Source organism: Pelobates fuscus, chromosome 4 (genome assembly GCF_036172605.1).
Source record: "Pelobates fuscus isolate aPelFus1 chromosome 4, aPelFus1.pri, whole genome shotgun sequence".
NCBI lineage: Eukaryota > Metazoa > Chordata > Amphibia > Anura > Pelobatidae > Pelobates > Pelobates fuscus.
Genome location: NC_086320.1, coordinates 274,968,280 through 274,988,546, shown reverse-complemented (window position 1 = coordinate 274,988,546; position 20,267 = coordinate 274,968,280). Strand labels below are relative to the sequence as shown.

The 20,267-nt window shown below is 39.9% G+C and overlaps 1 protein-coding gene across 1 annotated transcript in view; it reads left to right on the top strand.

Annotated features, from left to right (window-relative positions):
• Window positions 1–20,267, top strand: part of EGFR (epidermal growth factor receptor) — a 207,418-nt gene that overhangs the window by 161,226 nt on the left and 25,925 nt on the right. The window contains exons 9-14 of the mRNA XM_063452118.1: window positions 2,444–2,576; window positions 3,964–4,037; window positions 6,553–6,643; window positions 6,741–6,937; window positions 8,354–8,486; window positions 12,907–12,997. Coding sequence (XP_063308188.1) covers window positions 2,444–2,576; window positions 3,964–4,037; window positions 6,553–6,643; window positions 6,741–6,937; window positions 8,354–8,486; window positions 12,907–12,997 — 719 coding nt within the window. The remainder of the gene's footprint in view (window positions 1–2,443; window positions 2,577–3,963; window positions 4,038–6,552; window positions 6,644–6,740; window positions 6,938–8,353; window positions 8,487–12,906; window positions 12,998–20,267) is intronic.

The window sequence follows — 20,267 nt, the reverse complement described above, 5'->3', positions numbered from 1 at the left end:
CCCTCCCTCTCTCTTTTAACCCCCCTCTCTCTTTTAACCTCCCCTCCCTCTCTCTTTTAACAACCCCCCTCCCTCTTTTAACCCCCCCTCCCTCTCTCTTTTAACCCCCCTCCCTCTCTCTTTTAACCCCCCTCCCTCTTTTAAACCCCCCTCCTCTCTCTTTTAACCCCCCTCCCTCTCTCTTTTAACCCATCTCTTTTAACAACCCCCCCTCTCTCTTTTAACCCCCCTCCCTCTCTCTTTTAACCCCCCCTCTCTCTTTTAACCCCTCCCTCCCTCTCTCTTTTAACCCCCCCTCTCTTTTTTACCCCCCCCTCTCTCTCTTTTACCCCCCCCTCTCTCTTTTACCCCCCCTCTCTCTCTTTTACCCCCCCCTCTCTTTTAACTCCCCCCCTCCCTCCCTCTCTCTTTTTACCCCCTCCCCGTAGCGTGGCCGAGCTGCTCTGCGTCCGCGGTGCCGGCCGGATTGATAGGAAGGTGCACACACACTGAGTGTGCACCTTCCTGTCAGTCCGGCCGGGTACAGGAAACAGAAACTCCTGTTCCACGCGGAACAGGAGTTTCTGTTTCCTGTACCCGGCCGGACTGACAGGAAGGTGCACACTCAGTGTGTGTGCACCTTCCTATCACTCCGGCCGGCACCGCGGACGCAGAGCAGCTCGGCCACGCTACGGGGAGGGGAGGTGAGAAGCTGCAGCCGCCTGAGCGCTCTTAAGAGAGCGCTCAGGCGGCTGCAGCATTTAAAGGGGTGGCCGGGCCCCCTGAGGGCGGGCCCCCCTCCCGGCCGGGCCCTCGGACCATGTCCGAAGTGCCCGACCGGTCAGTCCGCCCCTGTGTATGTCTGTTTCAGTATGTGTGTCTGTTAGTATGTATCTGTGTCCTTTTGTATCAGTGTGTGTGTTTGTGTCTGTGTGTGTATTCCTGTGGGCGGTATTTGGAGGCGGACCCAGTGCAGTGGCGGATTCAGGGGGGGTGAAGCGGGGCAGATCAGAGATCTCTCTCCCCGGTCTGCAGGCACTATGCTGGCAGCCGGCAGGGGGAGGGAGAGAGGACCCGGGAGCTCAGCCTGCAGCTCCTCCGGGTCCTCCTCTTGCGAGCTTGGAGCGTTGCCGGGGTTACCACGGCAACGCTTCAAATCTCGCGAGAGTGAACTCTAGCCCTGGAGCTACGGGCTAGAGTTCACTCTCCCCACTAGAACCACCAATGAATCCCACTGGGACCACCAGGGATCAAGAAATGTCCCCCCTCCTCCCAGTAAAGGTAAGAAGGGAGGGGGGACATAATTAATATTTATTTTAATTAAATAAATGTAAAAAAAAGCATATTATAAAAAAGCCCCCCGTGCCTTATAACACACTCTCACACCCTACACACACATTGCCCCTCCCACACATATACTGCCCCCCCATTCACACACACTGCCCCCCTATTCACACACTGCCCCCCATACACACACTGCCCCCTATACACACATACTGCCCCCCCTACACATACACTGCCCCCCATACACACACACACTGCCCCCCATAGACACACACTGCCCCTATACACATACTGCCCCCATACACACACACTGCTCCCCATACACACACACTGCCCCCCATACACACATACACTGCAACTGTCACACACACATACACTGCCCCCCTAACACACACACTGCACCCCTGACATACACTGCCGCCCTCACTCACACACTGCAACCTTCACACACTGTCCCCCTCACACACACACACACTGCACCCCTCACACATTGCACCACTCACACACACCACTGATCCTATGCCCTATAACAGCCCCATTTCACAGGAGACCTCAGGTAAGTTGTCAAACTGTTCTTAAACGGTTTGACTACTTACTCTGGGAGGGGGTCCCGGCACTGTTGGCACCATAACCACTACACTGAGCTGTAGTGGTTATTGTGTCTGGATTATTTAGTTAAATAATCTACAAGAGCCCCTCCCGAGATCAGGCTCTGGATCCGCCACTGACCCAGGGAGCATATTTGGAGGCGGGCCCCAGGGGCCCTGAGCTGAGTTAGGGGACCCAAAATTTCTGGTGGCGGCCCTGACTGGTAGTAATGCGTCTGAATGAACACCTCCACCATTATCTCATGCATTTTAGTGCTTGCTACTTAAACTCTTGGGTTATATCCATGTGAATATCAGATGTATAGTTTGATAATGTAATTATGTAATAAAAGAGACAATTGTCTCTCAGTTCAAAAAGAAACATTGATTTAAATTGTCCATAGTGACATGTGGGACATGTATTAGATATATATGAGACAACATTTCCAAAAGTGGTCTTGTATATATCAGGAAGGGGCATTGTTCATTTTGTTGTTTTGGCAACATATCATCTTCAGAGAGATCCATTTCAATAGAACATGAAAATAAATGCAACATATATATATATATATATATCTTTTTTCCCTTTTCAGACAAAATTTGTAATGGAACTGGTACTGGTAATTTAAAAAATGTCTTATCGATCAATGCCTCAAATATCGATTATTTTCAAAACTGTACCAAGGTTTATGGAGACCTGACCATTCTGGAATTGGCAGCTAAAGGGTAAGTGGAACAGTTTTCACTGTTTAGTTTGAAATAGTCATCTAATATCTTCTCTTTCAAATTCTTTAGAATTAGTGCAAATGTTCATATATGTATTACATTAACTTGTGTAAAATAGTGCTGTGTAATTTAAACCATAGAAATTTTACGGGGAGGGGGGAGAAAAGAGGCGATACACGGTTATTCATTAAAGTGAGAATTGTTAAGAATTCAAAGTGAATTTCAATTTTAAGGGAAAAATTGGTAGCATAGCTGACTTGAAGAATATATCCAGTTCGGCTATTTTGGTCTTAAAATTTGAATTTACTTTGAATGTACATTGAATTTTGGATAACTTTAATTGAAGTTAAAAACAAAGTTTATTTTTATTAAAATAATTTTGCTAAATATGACTCATAACGTAAGCAAAAATATTAAAACATCTCTAACTTGACTTATTTGAAGACTATGTCTAACATGCATACATTAGTCTTGATTCCGTCCACTATAACTCACTGTGAGTTAAAACCTCATTGTTTTAAAAATTTATATTTCCTTTCCAGTATTTTGTAGGAAATGGAAAACTGTATCTATATTATAGTTACCTATTTTTAAGGTTTTACACTTTAAAATTGGAGACAGGCCAACAACCAACATTCTTCTGGCATCTGATAATGTTTGTTTGTTAACAATTTCCAATTTAATTTTTACACAGCCTACAGTATTGCGAACATTTAATAAAAAAATGGGCTCATATCTAATATATACCCACATTCACGTAGGCAAATGTAACTTTCAAAAATGTCTGAAAATGTCAGCTGTGTTGTTAATTTGGTTATTTTTGTTTTAAATGTAAAATTTTATTTGGATTCACTACTTTTCACATTGTAGTAGCCTTTTGCACAGTGGAAATATACAGTTTTTCTTAATTCACTTGGTTCGGAATTCCAAAATATTTTGAAGAATTTTAGTTTAAAAAAGTCTTGTTTGGAACCAAATATTACAGAGGAAGCCCTATAATGAAGGAAAACAATATAGTGTCCCTTTAACAAAAAACAAACAAACAAACATTTCTCAAAATTACGTTATTTAGTTTATTATTTGGAAAAATTACAGTTTGCAATATAGTTCAGACCGATTCAAATCTCTATGTCCACATTTTAGTAAATAACTCCAGGTAACAAAGCTCTGATTCTTCTTGTGAGTGTTCTTCACTAGCTAGATTGGATATGACTCAATTCTCTTTCTCTTAGGACAACTATATGACAGGTACAAAATACAGCCTTGTAAAAATGTGCCTTTATTCTTTTCCTCCAAACTGCTTTTTTTTTAAATGTTAATTTTTTTTTAATAATGTTTCATATCACCTTTTTATATATTACACTTTATTTAATCGTTTGAATTTCAGTGACCCATTCACCAACACTTCAAGACTGAACCCAGAAAAACTTAGCATCTTTAAAACCATTCGTGAAATAACAGGTTAGTTAAAAAGGTTTATTTTAATGTTGTTTCTTCAGCTATGAACATAGTATGTTATGTGATGCACCAACAGTAAGCTGCCATAAGATGACATGGGGTTAGAAATGTGTGTGTTTGTAGTGATTCACACACTATTATTCATACTAATGAGATTCAATCAACATAAGGCATTGTTTTACTTTCGAAACTGGATATAAATTTTTGACCGGTTGTCTTTTATCTTTATTTTCACATACAGGAGGCTTATAATGCTTTATTATTAATATGTCAAACCCCAGCGGTATATTTTATGCAGTGTGCATTCCGATCATACAGCTATCTCAGAGAGGTCATCATTATATGATAATATTTAATAACATGCTATTTCTGCTTTCTGTCACACACTCTTCATCATCATTGTCTCACTTATGTTATTTTATTTTCATAAAAATGAGAATGCAATGCCAGTGTTACTATGTTTGAGTGTATGTGCTTGACAATGATGTCGTGGCACTGTCAGCATGCCTGTTATCTTTTTTTTACAAAAATGCTTTAACAAGTTGTCTGAAGGTGATTTGTTTGTACTCATCCTACTTAAGCAGTGCATTATTAACCCATTTTTTCACTTAAAAAGTGTTTAAAAAAAAAATATATGGGGGCGGAGCCTGGCTGTGGAGCTGCACAGACGTGCACAGCCCGAGCTCCCGTATATAATCCAGTTTTGCCTGAAAAACCCTGGCTCCTGGGCTACAAAACCGATCGAAAACGCAACACCCAAGCAGGGGATGCAGGGGAGAACAGGATAAGACCACTCTTGCACCGTTACCCCGCTGGGAACTTGGGCAGCACGGATGGGGCCTACCGCAACGACCACAAGCCTGATCAGGAGAAAGGGCGCGGGTGAGGCGGCCGATCACCCACCCCGGAGCTCCTCAAAAGCAAACCTCCAACCTGCGGAGGTCCACCCACGAGCCTTCCTCCCCCTCCCCCCGCCGGTGGGGGTCATCCCGGCACCAGCAGCAGGGCCACCACTGACACCCATGTCCCAGAGACCGCATGCATCGGGGGTCACCAATTTTAAAATGGCGGCCTCCTCAAACCAGCCAGCAAGCATGGGAACAGGAGGAGTGTGGATAAGGGACACCATGGCTAAGCTGGACGAGATCTTTAACGCCTTCTGGGCCAGGATATTGGAAAGAGCACTGACCGAATCTACAGCCAAACGGACTATCCCAGCTTTCACACTCTTGGCACCCTCGATCCCCGGGGGCGAACGCGGAATGAATGCCGCCAGAGGCTCCTCAAAGCGGAACCAACAAAGGAACCGGCAGCGCAAGCACCGACGCAGGGCCTGTCCCACGACAAACACCCGTAACAAAGCCAAGCCGCAACAACCCTGTAGCAGAACAGAAGCTCCCTACCCAGCAGGTCAGCACAAAGTGACCGTCAAACTACAGCTGCACCATCACACCTCAGACACCGAGTACCTCACCACGACTATGCCTCTGCCGCCTCAGGAGACAGTGGCTCTCGGAGACTGCATATCGCAACCAAGAGGGATCGGATGAACAGGCTGGAGATGGAGGACTAGCAGACATGTCTCATTTCTGCCGGACTTTCACCTCACACCATGCCTAGTACCATTAATACTGCTTACTGAATGTTTTCTTATTTTTTTATCTTTTATTATTATTTAATCAGCAATAGTCGCTCTCAATACATTGGTACATCCCCTCTCGAGGAGTTTCCTGTCATAGTGCTTCGCTGTTAATCTCTGTAACCACCCATGCATTCTCTAACTAGTCAATCATAGACAGAGGGACATGTAAATGTAAAAATCAGCGGTGGACCTGATAACCTATCCCTGCAGTTAACAACATGTAACCAATACTTTAAACGTAATACATGTCTAAACTTCAGTGCTTTATTATTCACTCGTTTACCCTAACATGCTAAACTATTGATCACTAATGTTTATTGACCTGTTAACCTCATGTTAATTTAAAAAATATGTGCTGTCTTGACAACTACTACGACTTGAAATTCTATGCAAATTGCCTGCAGATGCTGTCGTAGCTATACACGCTTGATGTGAAATTTTTGCACATGAAAAATAAAGAATTTAAAAAAAAAAAAAATATATATATATATCTTAGTAATGTAAGGGTTTACTTTGCTCATTAAATACCAATACAGACTTCGATAGAGCAAACCCTTAGACATTGACTATGGAGCACCTGTAATATTTGTTTTTTTAAGAAATCTCCAATTTTATTTGGTTTAAATTGATGCACCACTGCTGCTTGTTCATGGTTGTCATTGAGTGTCCCCAGTCTTTTGTTATGTATTTCAATCCACCGATTACAGGACATATTGAACAAGTGAAGCACTGTAAAAAAAAAAATAGTACAATAATAAATAGGCATTTTTCATTGTGTAATTTTGAGGTTCTATGAAATGGCATTAAGGTTTAATTGCAAAGTGTTCTACTACTATATATTAATTATCTGTATTATGTTATTTATTCTTTTACTAGGGTTTTTACACATTCAGTGGTGGCCAACTAATTACACTGATCTGAATTATTTTGAAAACCTTGAAATAATTAGAGGCAGAACTAAGCAACAGTAAGTTTTTTTTACACACACATGCACATGCGCACACGCACAAACGCACACACACACACATATAATATAATAGTATACTAACTTTGTTGTGTTTCAGTGGTAGATATGCCCTTGCGGTGGTCGGACTATCTATAAACTCATTGGGTTTACGGTCTTTAAAAGAAATAAGTGATGGAGATGTTATAATCAAGAACAACAAGAACCTTTGCCATGTTGACACCATCAAGTGGGACAACCTGTTCAGAACAAATCAACAAACAAAAATTATAGATAATAAAGATCCAAAGATATGTGGTATGTTTCCAAATGCATTGTGTCTATTGTAAACAGACATTCTATGTATGGAGAAATCTTCACACCGCATGCATTTAGCATGTCCTTAAACTACATATTAATTCTCAAAATAAGGTTTGTGTGTCAGCTAGACAATTCTAATTGTATTGTGTTTTTACTTGATTTTTGTTGTCATTATATAAATGGAAGAAATGTAAGGATATATGAGATTAAAAGAGAAGAGCACAGGGTATGATGGTGTAAAAATGAAAAGTATAGAAAGGTCTTGTGGAGTAAAAAGTAGGCAGAGGAGAATTGAACAAGTGGAGTGTAATGGACTAGATATTCTAATAAGGTAAACCTAACGTTTGTAAGAAGTAGATTGAAATAAACAAGGAACGATTGGGTTTAGAATTAAATTGAGTTTAGGTAAGGGCTAGAACAAAATGCTTTGCAGGGAATATATATAATAGAGTATAGAAAGAAGAACAGGGATTAGATTATATTAAATACAGTGCAGGTTTGGTTAGAATGGAGAAAATAATGTTGCGATCAAAGCAAGGATAGAGCAGAATAAAATACAGTGCATGGGGAGGCCACAACCGAGTGTATAAATATAGACTTGTAGGATGCAAAGATAAAAGTTAAATATATTACAAAGTGAAGTTAAAGTAGGTGATAAAGAACAGCAGAATAATAAGCAAAAAACAATATGAAACAGTTGCAGGCAGGGATAGTGCGTAGCATGATGGAAAAAAATGGCGAAAAATTAGGTATAAACGTTTTCTTACACTTTTTTTTTATCAAAAGATCCAAACTTTTGAATTAGATATATATTTTTTAGAATATTAATGTTCACTTCTCTTGACTGAAATCCTCTGTTGGCAAACACTGATATGATATCTTATCACTTGTAAATCACTGGGAAAAGATTTTTCATTCTTCTGAAAAAAAAATTCACGATTGAAAATTTTGTTCAGGACCTCGGATGTTTGTCAATGTGCTGGCTCGGTTTTGCAAAAATTCAGTTGTGAAACCAAAAGTCTGCTGAACTAGACACCTTCATGACCCAAGGATTATTCTTGTGGCACAAAGTTATAGTGACCCCTACAGGCAGTTTTTAATTATTTTCCAATTTGCTGCTAGTGCCACCCGCGGGCAAATAGTTAACCCGTAATCCTGAACATAACCGGCCATTGGCTGTTTCAGTTGCTTTGGGATTAGCCTCTATGGTGGGTAGGATTTCATTTTTTTTTATGTCAGAATTGCAGATTGGCCCAAATTCAGCCTATTGTATTTCTGACTAAAACAATTCTCCAAGTCTAATGACTTGCAAAACATATTAATGTCAGTCACTGAGCACATTGAAAAGTGTCCTTTTGGAATATTAGTATGTATTTACAAGGTTTTTATTTTCATTTTGTTTTTTTTTCCCAGCAAATTCAGGAGATATTTGTGACCCTTTATGTTCTGGTGAAGGATGCTGGGGACAAGGGCCTTTTCAGTGTTTCTCCTGTGGCAATTTTACGCGTGAATATGAATGTGTTCCATTCTGTAATCTTTTAACAAGGTAACCATGGTAATTTTTCAAACATATGCCTCGATTTAATATTTTTGTATAAGCTTTTAAAATGTGTAATATTTCATGGGTAAACGTTTTACATTTTTTAATATTTATGAATAGACGTTTCAAAATTATTTAATATTATGAAAAATATTTTAATATTTAAATATTTTTTATATATTGATGTTTTTCTATTTGCCATTTTTTACATATGATATTTTTAATTTTTTCACATTTCTAAAATAACATTTGAAAGGTTTATCCAAAATTATTAAACCACTTGAAAAGCTTATCCAAGAATAATAAACTGAGGCCACATTGAGTAAAAAAAACATATGCCTATAGAATTTAAGTAATTATATATACTGTTTCTGCTTTCTCTAGTTTTGAGCAAGTGTGTAGTTGCAAACATTTAGTTTTCTTTGTAGCCTACTCATTTGGGTGCTCTTGTATCCTCCCAAAGTAATTTTGCTTGGAGTGTTTCATTAATGTTTTTATAATGGCTTTAGGTAACATAGGATATAAACTGTAATAAATATACATTACATTAAAGAAAAGAATACATCACATGCAAAACTAGATGCTTCACTCAACTAGCATAGGTCCATAAATATTTATGGACCTATTATGCACCTATATGACAAATATTTGTTATTTCGGCTTGTACCAGTATAAAAAACAAGTTACAGTTAAATAATGAATATGGGCTTAAAGTGCAGTCTCTCTGCTTTAATTTGATTATAGTGGTATTCACCCAGAATTGCCCACCTATAATCCCTTGCAGTAGTAACATCACTGCAAATTTGAGATTTCTAAGCAAATAGGTAAGAGAAACTAAGCAAATAGGTAAGAGCTTGCTATTGGATAGTTACTGCATGGGCGGTTATCTTTCAGCTGGCAACAAGTTATTTAACCCCAACTGATGCAATGAGTAGCTTCTCATTTCTTAAACAACCATGTCGAAAGACACATCCCGTGGTCGTGGAAAAGATGTTAGCCTGTTTGAGAAGGGTCAAGTCATTGGCATGCATCAGGCAGAGAAAACATCTAAGTAAATTGCAGAAACTACTAAAATTGGGTTAAGAACTGTCCAACGCATTATTTAAAACTGGAAGGATAGTGGGTAACCATCGTCTTTGAGGAAGAAATGTGGTCGGGAAAAATCTGACTGATAGTGATTGGCGATCACTTAAACGTTTGGTGAAATCAAATCGTAGAAAAACAACAGTAGAACTCAGGGCTATGTTTTATAGTGAAAGCAAAAGCATTTCCACACGCACAATGCGAAGGGAACTCAAGGGATTGGGACTGAATAGCTGTGTAACCTTAAGAAAACCACTAATCAGTGAGGCTAAAGGGAAAAAAAGGCTTCAATTTGCTAGGGATAAAGATTGGACTCTGGAGCAATGGAAGAAGGTCATGTGGCATGATGAGTCCAGATTTACCCTGTTGCAGAGTGAGAGAGGCAGATGAAGTGATGCACCCATCATGCCTAGTGCCTATTGTACAAGCCTGAGGGGGGCAGTGCTATGATTTGGGGTATATATGGAATGACCAGGTTATTCCATCAATGGATTTTTTGTTCACTGATGGCATGGGCGTATTCTAAGATGAGCATGCCAGGATTCATCGGGCTCAAATTGTGAAAGAGTGGTTCAGGGAGCATGAGACATAATTTTCACACATAGATTGGGCACCACAGAGTCCAGACCTTAACCCCATTGATAATCTCTGGAATGTGCTAGAGAAGGCTTTGCACAGTGGTCCGACTCTCCCATCATCAATACAAGATCACAAAAAATCATTAAAAAAATCTAAAATAGATACTCAACTTTAAAGGTTTCTGCGTTTGCTGCAAACTGATCTTTCTGAAATGCTCATAAAGGCTGTGTTGGAATATCATTAAAATTTCAATGCAGTCAAAATATATCATTAAACAATGTAGGGACTACTTTGTTTTATGGTAAATCCTCAAATTGTTAAAACAGGACAAAAGAAAAAGCTACCACCGCCAGGTTTTGTCACTTCCCCCAACCATTGCCAATGATGGATGTGTGAATAAGGCATTATTTCACTCATCTCATAATAATATTTATAGAGGCTCTTGTGAACTTGAGGGATCCTCCAGGGACATCAGTGATGTACTCTCTCGGGTTCTTGGCGGATGTACTCTCTCGGGTTCTTGGCACAAGGATCTGAAGATGGCAGCGTCTGTGGGGGACATCACCGGAAAAGTATAACTCACCTCCACTACACCAAGCTGCAATGCCACCAATTTCAAAATACGCAAGGATATCAGAGACTCTTATTTGCTCCCTTAATTTTCAGCGGGAAATGAGCATATCCCATATACTCCTACCATGTGATGGTTTATGAGTCAATGTTTAGTACTTGCCAGCAAGCTAATGCCATACAAGTACTAGACAGTCATAGACCCTACCATGTGGTGGTTTATGAGAGAAAGTTTAGTACTTGCCAGCGAGCTAATGCCATACCTTGGATAATCAGAGGAGGAAGCATATGTGCAGTGAATTGCAAAAAAGCAACAGGAACAGGCAACTTCACTAGTTGTTATCTTAAGGAAAGAAACCAATTACTATTTTGCCTATTAAACCATTAAGCAAATTGAAGTCTCAAATTTATGCGTAAATATGTTTTTTTATTTTTTATTATGATGTTCTATATTAGTCTTAAGGTAATTTTTATCATTTAGGTATTTTTTTCTGCCTTAAAAAAAATCGCAACAAAATCTGCTGAGCTCTATTAAGCCATAAACAAAGTCATTGTGTACAGAATCATGGTGATTTGTCTGATAAGCCCTGACAAAGCTCAAGGTGCCTGCCCCCGAGTCCACCCACTTGCCCACCCCTGAGGGATTGTACTGATTGTGGTGTGTTTATAGCGGATGTAGAATGTGTACTCCCCGCTCCCTGCTTCTTATCTGGCCAGGGAAGGGGGAGATCGCGTGGCATGGACTCTGCAGAGGGGGCCCGCAGCACACTCTCCAGCATTGTCATGGTAACCCATGGCAACGCTCTAATGGCCGCGGGACTCGCAAGATTTAGACAGAGATGTTGCTGGGAAGGTTAGTGAGAGTGTGCTGCGGCCCCCCCACTACAACAAACAGGTAGCCGGGGGCCCGCAAGTACATATATATATATATATATATATATATATAGAGAGAGAGAGAGAGAGAGAGAGAGAGAGAAAACCGCTATATATATATATATATGTGTACTTAGGCAATGTGGGGCCCGGAACTCCCAGAGCAGTCACGGTTGTCATGCCCTGAAAGCGGCCCTGAGCATAATTAATACATAAATATCATAAGCCAATGTGCATTAGTTCTGATAAAAACAAAACACCATAATGTATGGCATGAAGTCATGGATTTGCTGCTTCCTTTGTTCTGTATTATTTTTTTCCAGGTGACTGAAACCTGAAATGTAAAAACAACATTTCTAGTTTTAGCTTCTGGGTTTCTATTGCTAATTAAGAGAAATTGAACAGCTGCATTGCCGTCCTGCGTATGTAACTTGAGAAGAAACAAACATCTCCAAATGATCCACAATATTTCCAGTGACGTTTTCTGAGCTCCTGAAAATGCCCTGTGATATTCATTGGATTACTACTCTGCCCGTTGATATGAGATGTCTATGTGATTGCTCACAAGGCCTCTAAAAGCAATCATTAGGACACTGCAAAAGGAAGATCAAGCCATGATAGAAAACACCCATAAAATTCATTTTGTTAATTGCTTTGAGCCTGACAACATTGTTCAAATATGTAAATTTATCAAAATTGTAGAAACAATTGTAATTTCTGCACAGCATTCTGGGAACATTGTTAATACATGATTTTTCAGAGCTAACTGAGGATTTTTCTAATGATTGTCTCGAGATATGTAGGTGATGTGCCAGAGTAGATTTTAGTTTTAATAAGTTTAGACCAACATAAAGTAGAAGCATTGCTGACTAGGAGGACTTCTCAAGTTTGGCAATTATGGAATCAAATTTTTAATTAAAGGGATACTATAAGTGCCAGGAATACAAAGCTGTATTCCTGGCACTATAGCTCCCTCTGCCTTCCCCCTCCCTCCGCTCCCCCACACCACCAACCAATATGTCTGATAGACAGCCAATGGAGGCATGTTTAGTGCTGCAATGTAAACACAGCAGTTTCTTTGGAATTTCAATTTTTAACATTGCTGCACTAAGTGCAATAGGGACGCTGCACCCAGACCACTTCAATTAGCTGAAGTGGTCTGGGTGGCTATAGTGTCCCTTTAAGTTTGAATTCACTTTGAATTCCTGACAATTCTCACTTTAGCGAATCACTCTGTAAACAATGACTTGTATATGTGAATGTGAAATTATTTCACATTGTTCATTGGGGAGATTTAATAAACTGTGTATGTTGTTTGTAGGGAACCACGAGAATATGAAAGCAAAGGTGTTTGCTATGCTTGTCACTCTGAGTGTATGCCACAGAACAATACCGTCACCTGCACAGGACCAGTAAGTAATCCATTCTTATTCTATAGATTCGGAAATGAATGATTCATATACATATCTGTCAATATTAGGCATCTTTCAAACCTAAAGTTTCCGTGGAAAAGTTCTCGTGGGTATGTTTATAACTACTAAGATATTGTTCCGTTGGTAGAGAATGTTGTATATGTGAATTGATAGACAAAAAAAAAAAAAACACCCTGAATGGCAACTCTACAAAACACTTTCTGGGAATCTCAATGGATAAAGAATTGTACATTGAGATTTACTACATTTTCACATTTCAACATGTTTGTTCTAGCATCAGATACATTTAAATAAGCCACATTAAATTAAAGGCTACAAAGCACATTAATATATAAATGGCCATGTGAAGAGTATTACACATTTTGTATCTTCCTTTCCTCTTTTTTATTTTTATTATATAATAGATTACAAACCTTAATAAATAAAGATTGGCCAAAATCAGCACCACGAGCATTTTCCAATCATGTGTACACAATTGTTTTCAGAATTAAGCCACTCACCTTCGACCACACCACTTGCTTGTGCACTACAAATTTCGGTGCAATTTGATGGCTTTGAATGCAACATGTTAGCAAGTTAAAGAGCAGTACTCATACAGGTGGATATTACACGGATGTAATATGAACTCTTGTGCTCAGCAGCAACCTTATTTAATCCTAGGAAAATATTGATTCAGGTTGCTTATCTAAAATTACAAAGATGCTTCACCTTTAGAGGGCAATGATAAAAATAACCCAGTGGATAGAGAATAATGGATTTTGAGTATTATAAATCATAATCATGATGTGTGAGCAATGGAAAACCACATACAGATATTATGGAAATCCATTAAGTGCTACCACCCCCAGGATTTAAGAGAGATCATAATGAATTCTCGATTGTTTGCAAGCTGTTCCCTTGACTCCCTAATTTAAGTCGTAACTTTACTTTTCTTCACAATACATATTTAAATAATTTAGTAAATCACTTGAAACGGGAAAAAAAACGAAAAGAGAGAAGAAATATAAAAAGCAGTATGACTCTAGGAAAAAAATCTTTTCTTTGAGGGATTGATTTGAAGATGACTAAGATTAACACACTGCAAAGCTGTTTTCCGTTACTCTTATTTTAATTTCAAATATTGTTGCACATCTGGTCCAAATAGCATCACAGACATGCTACAAGGAATATTCTGTGGTAGATCCCATCTTTTTGCCCTTTGTTTGTTTTTAAAGACACTACTGCTATTATAAAAACAGCCATAACAAAATCTGGCCCTTGAGGCCTTTTTCGTTCAGATTCACTTAAATCGTTTTAATCTGTTTTTTATTTGTTTTATTTTGATGTAAAACAAAGAGCGAGAGAGAGAGATTCACTTATCGAGGGTGAAAAATATCTGCTTCCCCAGAGAGTTCTGGGAAAGCAGGCAAAGTAGGTTGATCAATATGTATGAGAATACTACAACTTTGATTCAGTCACGTCCCAGATAAAACATATAATTCAGCTTTTATAAAAAAAAAATTAAAAACATGGATTTCTTTTAGAAAATAAATGTATTATAATTAATGTAAAATGTCTTGGTGTGACAACTTTTTCCCACCATGTTTTTTTTCCTACTGTACCAAATATATTTAATTTTAGTCCGCATGATATGAGTTTTGACAAAATTCTACTCTTTCTATATTTGACTTCTCTTTGCAAAAAAAAAAAAAGAACACAACATTTAACGAATCAATGGTGGGCATGCAGTAATCTGTAAGATTGTTTTTTTCTTTTTTATCCTTTTTTAGCTGTTCATTTAAACTGTTATAATTGGAAATCATACGATTAGAGTCCATCTTGAGACAGAATAACCCATGGAAGCTACGTGGGTTGCCATGGCTGCCATGTTATTTGCCAAGACCAAAAACTTGCACTACTGTCATCAAGTGTGACAAATGAGTTTCAAAACAAAATGATTAGCATAAGATATCCACAAAAATGGCATACCATTTGCCTTTCATATCACATCGAAAGAGTATATTTAAGTTATGGTGTAGATCCACACTGCTTATCATATATATATATATATCTTCCAGTAAATTGATAAGGCACTGACACCCTAACTGGGAAGTATTAAATCAGACCAGTGACTGGAAAGGATTACTTATTGCAACAGATACAACACACAAGTACAGGGCTAGAACGTAATTCTGAAGACAAACATCTGGATATATTTTAAACACCAGATGTCCCAAGTATTATCTACACCACAGCCTGTTGGACCACAGTCAACAAAATTAACCTGTGCTGTGCTGACAAATAGAAGAAGCTACAATCTTAATACCATGATTACATTTTACATTCACAAAGTGATTTTTAGCATCCATTGGTACATGTTGTTACTCCATAACCGATAATATTGGTACAATAAATATTCTTATAGACTGGTATAGTCTACAAGAATATTGATTTGACCACTTTTAACATCTGCTCACTTTAAAAATGAACCGTAATGTCTTCATGTTGACACAGTGCATATGTGATTTGTTGTATGTAATGACTGGTAATATTGCATAAATATGACTTCTTAATGATCATGGTTTACCACAATATGGTTAAATGACACAAACGGGACTCAGATCTCTAGCATGTATACGTCCCTTCTACAACCCCAATGTCAATCTTAATAAAGGTACAGTTGCTAAAGCATAGGTCTGCATGCTCCAGCAGCACAGCTGAGTTCACAATGAGTTCAGCTGATGTTACTTTTTTTGTCATTTACATCTAATTAAAATTATGTACACACACATATGCCTATGATGGATGATGGATGGATGGATATATGGATGGATGCAGGCAGGGGCGTATTAGCCGCGAGGCAAACAAGGCATTTGCCTTGGGCGGCATTTTCCAGGGGGCGGCAAAAAACGCCGCCCCCAAATGCCCAAGGCAAATGTCTTGTTAGCCTTGCGGCTAACAGACATGCTGGGCTGGTTGCTGGTTGCTGGGCGGCCGGCGAAGGAGCTCTTCCCCTGAGCTCTCTGCTCAGCTCCCTCGCGCGCCGCCCGCAGAGTGAGACTGGGAGCTGAGCAGAGAGCTCAGGGGAAGAGCTCCCTCGCCGGCCGCCCAGCCTGCCCGCCAGTGCCGCCCTGCAGCCACTGGACCACCAGGGAATGGGAGAACCCCCCCACCCCCAGCATTCCCAAAGGTAAGGGGGGGGGAGTAAATTAAAAAAAAAATGTTAATGTGAGTGTGTGTGTGTCTCTGACTGTGTGTGTCTGTTAGTGTGTGTGTGTGTGTGTGTGTGTGTCTCTGACTGTGTGTGTCTCTGACTGTGTGTGTCTGTTAGTGTGTGTGTGTGTGTCTGTTAGTGTGTGTGTGTGTCAGTGTGTGTGTCTGTTAGTGTGTGTTAGTGTGTGTGTGTGTGTGTCAGTGTGTGTGTGTCTTTTAGTGTGTGTGTGTCTGTCTGACTGTGTGTGTCTGTTAGTGTGTGTGTGTCTGTCTGACTGTGTGTGTCTGACTGTGTGTGTCCGACTGTGTGTGTCCGACAGTGTGTGTCTGTTAGTGTGTGTGTCTTAGTGTGTGTGTGTCCGACTGTGTGTGTTTGTTAGTGTGTGTGTCTCACTGTGTGTGTTTGTTAGTGTGTGTGTCTCACTGTGTGTGTCTGTTAGTGTGTGTGTGTCCGACTGTGTGTGTTTGTTAGTGTGTGTCCGACAGTGTGTGTCTGTTAGTGTGTGTGTGTGTGTGTGTGTCCGACTGTGTGTGTTTGTTAGTGTGTGTGTGTCCGACTGTGTGTGTTTGTTAGTGTGTGTGTGTCCGACTGTGTGTGTTTGTTAGTGTGTGTGTGTACGACTGTGTGTGTTTGTTAGTGTGTGTGTGTCTGACTGTGTGTGTCTGTTAGCTAGTGTATGCGTATCTGTCAGTGAATGTGTGTGTATTTAGAAGGTGGGGCAGGGGGGAAGGGTTGGGTGGGGGTGGCGCGCGCGCGCGGGGGGGGGTCTGAGTTTTGTCCTGCCTAGGGCAGCACAAAACCAAGATACACCACTGGATGCAGGGCCGATGCAAGGATTTTTAGCTACACAGGAGAAGAGGCATATTTACTCCCTCTTCAAAGTTCACACTCTTCACCCCTTCCTCTCCACTCTCCACTATGGGATTTATAAGGAATTAGCTTTTGTTAACTTCTTTGCACTAGACTATAGGCCAGAGGTAGGCAACCTTCGTCCCCACAAATGTTTGGACTACATCTCTCATGATGTTCTGCCAGTATTATGGCTCTAAGAGCATTATGGCAGATGTAGTCCACAATACCTAGTGTGCCGAAGGTTGCCTACCCTTGCAGTAGGCTATTTTTCAGTTTCATAGGTTAACGGCAGCTGGTAATGAGGAGCGACAGGACTGGAGGCCACTCAGTATAGGAAGCAGCTCCCAAAGAGAATAATGGGAGCCATTAGCCACTACTTAGTATCTGTCTCGTAACTCCTTGTCGCTAATTGGCAGCTGGCAGGTACTCGGTACAAATACAGACAGATATACTTAAAGGACCACTCTAGGCACCCAGACCACTTCAGCTTAATGAAGTGGTCTGGGTGCCAGGTCCAGCTAGGGTTAACTAATTGTTTTATAAACATAGCAGTTTCAGAGAAACTGCTATGTTTATCAATTCGTTAAGCCTTCCCCCTAATCCTCTAGTGGCTGTCTCACTGACAGCCGCTAGAGGCGCTTGCGTGATTCTCACTGTGAAAATCACAGTGAGAGCACGCAAGCGTCCATAGGAAAGCATTATGAATGCTTTCCTATGTGACCGGCTGAATGCGCTCGCAGCTCTTGCCGCGCGTGCGCATTCAGCCGACGGGGAGGAACGGAGGCGGAGAGGAGGAGGAGAGCTCCCCGCCCAGCGCTGGAAAAAGGTAAGTTTTACCCCTTTTCCCCTTTCCAGAGCCGGGCGGGAGGGGGTCCCTGAGGGTGGGGGCACCCTCAGGGCACTCTAGTGTCAGGAAAACGAGTATGCTTTCCTGGCACTAGAGTGGTCCTTTAAGGAGTAGCAGCTGCTGGTAGAAATTAGAGACAAGATTGCAAATGAGTGTTTTGAGTCTCATGATGTTGCACCCTCCCACTACTGCGGGCTATGTTGCATTATGGTAGAGCCAAGCATAGAGAGATGGATGGATAGTATCTAGTAATATTTTTATGGAGGAGAAGTAGATTGCAGGATTATCAGCAGGGTTTCAGATAGCATACAAACCACGAACAAAGTTTTGTTACTACCCTTCCCTAAACATATGAACCTTTGCAGAATTTGTTGACAGCCTAGAAATAAATAACAATAAAAATTATACTAAATAATATTTCGAAACAGCTAGCTTTTAGGACTTACTCCCTTTGCCAAGATCAACTCACTTTGTGAAATTGTTAGGATTAATAAAACAAGAAACTCCCGAAAGCTTTTCATTCCAATATACTGTTAGTTAAATATAAACATTCATTATATTCCAATACTGTATTCTTTTAAAACTTTGCATAATCAGCCAGGAACTCTCAGTACTAGTGCACACAATAGAATAATATCTATATAATTTAAAGATAAAATAGGAATAAAATGCAGTGCAGTATTCTCAGCACATTATTCAAACAGTATTTCATATGTAAACATGAATTTGTTCTGAAACTCCGTGCATAACTTTAACTAAGAGAAAGGTCATTTACAAAGCGTCTGGGCTTACAATTTATTTCGGCAACAGCTGGAGAACTGGAAGTTGCATAGACACAGCTCCCATAATATTGTATCAGGAAACAGTGTATTGCTAAACAAAATGCAGTTACAGTTGTTTGTTTGTTTTTTTTTTTTTAAAGGGGAGCTGTTGCTTTACAAACATTTTCACATTAGATTTACTTATCCCAATATTTAACCCCTTAAGGACCAAACTTCTGGAATAAAAGGGAATCATGACGTGTCAGACATGTCCTGTGTCCTTAAGGGGTTAAAGGGACACTATAGTCACCTGAACAACTTTAGCGTAATGAAGCAGTTTTCGTGTATAGAACATGCCCCTGCAGCCTCACTGCTCAATCCTCTGCCATTTAGGAGTTAAATCCCTTTGTTTATGAACCCTAGTCACACCTCTCTTCATGTGACTTGAACAGCCTTCCATAAACACTTCCTGTAAAGAGAGCCCTATTTAGGCTTTCTTTATTGCAAGTTCTGTTTAATTAAGATTTTCTTATCCCCTGCTATGTTAATAGCTTGCTAGACCCTGCAAGAGCCTCCTGTATGTGATTAAAGTTCAATTTAGAGATTGAGATACAATTATTTAAGGTAAATTACATCTGTTTGAAAGTGAAACCATTTTTTTCTTCATGCAGGCTCTGTCAATCATAGCCAGGGGAGGTGTGGCTAGGGCTGCATAAACAGAAACAAAGTGATTGAACTCCTAAATGACAGTGAATTGAGCAGTGAAATTGCATGGGGAATGATCTATACACTAAAACTGCTTTATTTAGCTAAAGTAATTTAGGTGACTATAGTGTTCCTTTAAGGGATAGGTTATTGTGAATGAAAATTAAAAATGAAACGTTTTTTATTCACACCTCTTTATTTTGCCAATAGGTGGCAGAAAGTAATGCGTTTACTTTTTTATATACATTTAAATAAAAAGGGAACATCCCATGAAAAAGGTATTTGTAAGTGATTTTTGATGTTTTATTCAGGGCTATAAAGTCTAGAGAAGTGAGAGTTACTCTTTAACATTCAGTACAACATAAGGCCACTGGTATTGTTTCATTGGTTACATTTGTTTAATGCGGTTATGTGTGTAATGTAAAGCACCTTTTTATTAGTACTAGATATCTTTCTTTATTGAATTAGTTAGACTATATTGGGATAGTCTGAGTATGTATAAATATTATTAGTGAAAGTCGTGGCCCATTTTTTCCACTCTCCCTACCTAGTCCTAATCTTGCCAACGTGTCTCTTTTTTCCCCCAGTGGAAAGGTCATAAAAAACTAATGAGTTTACCCTTTAAATGCTTGCTACTGCAAGTGTTATTAGGAAATATGCTTGGAAATTCAAAGGAACACTCCAGGCAACATAACAACGTCATCTAAATGAAGATATTATGGTGCCGGAGGCCCCCAGACGCACATTTACCACAAGTGGTTAAACCGTTCTCAAATGGTTTAACCGCAAAGTGAACATCTAGGACCGATCTCAACTCCTCCCAGGCGACAGTTTTCAGGGATGCCGCTGATTGGCTGAAAGCGGTCAGCTGATGCTCTCAGCCAATTAGTG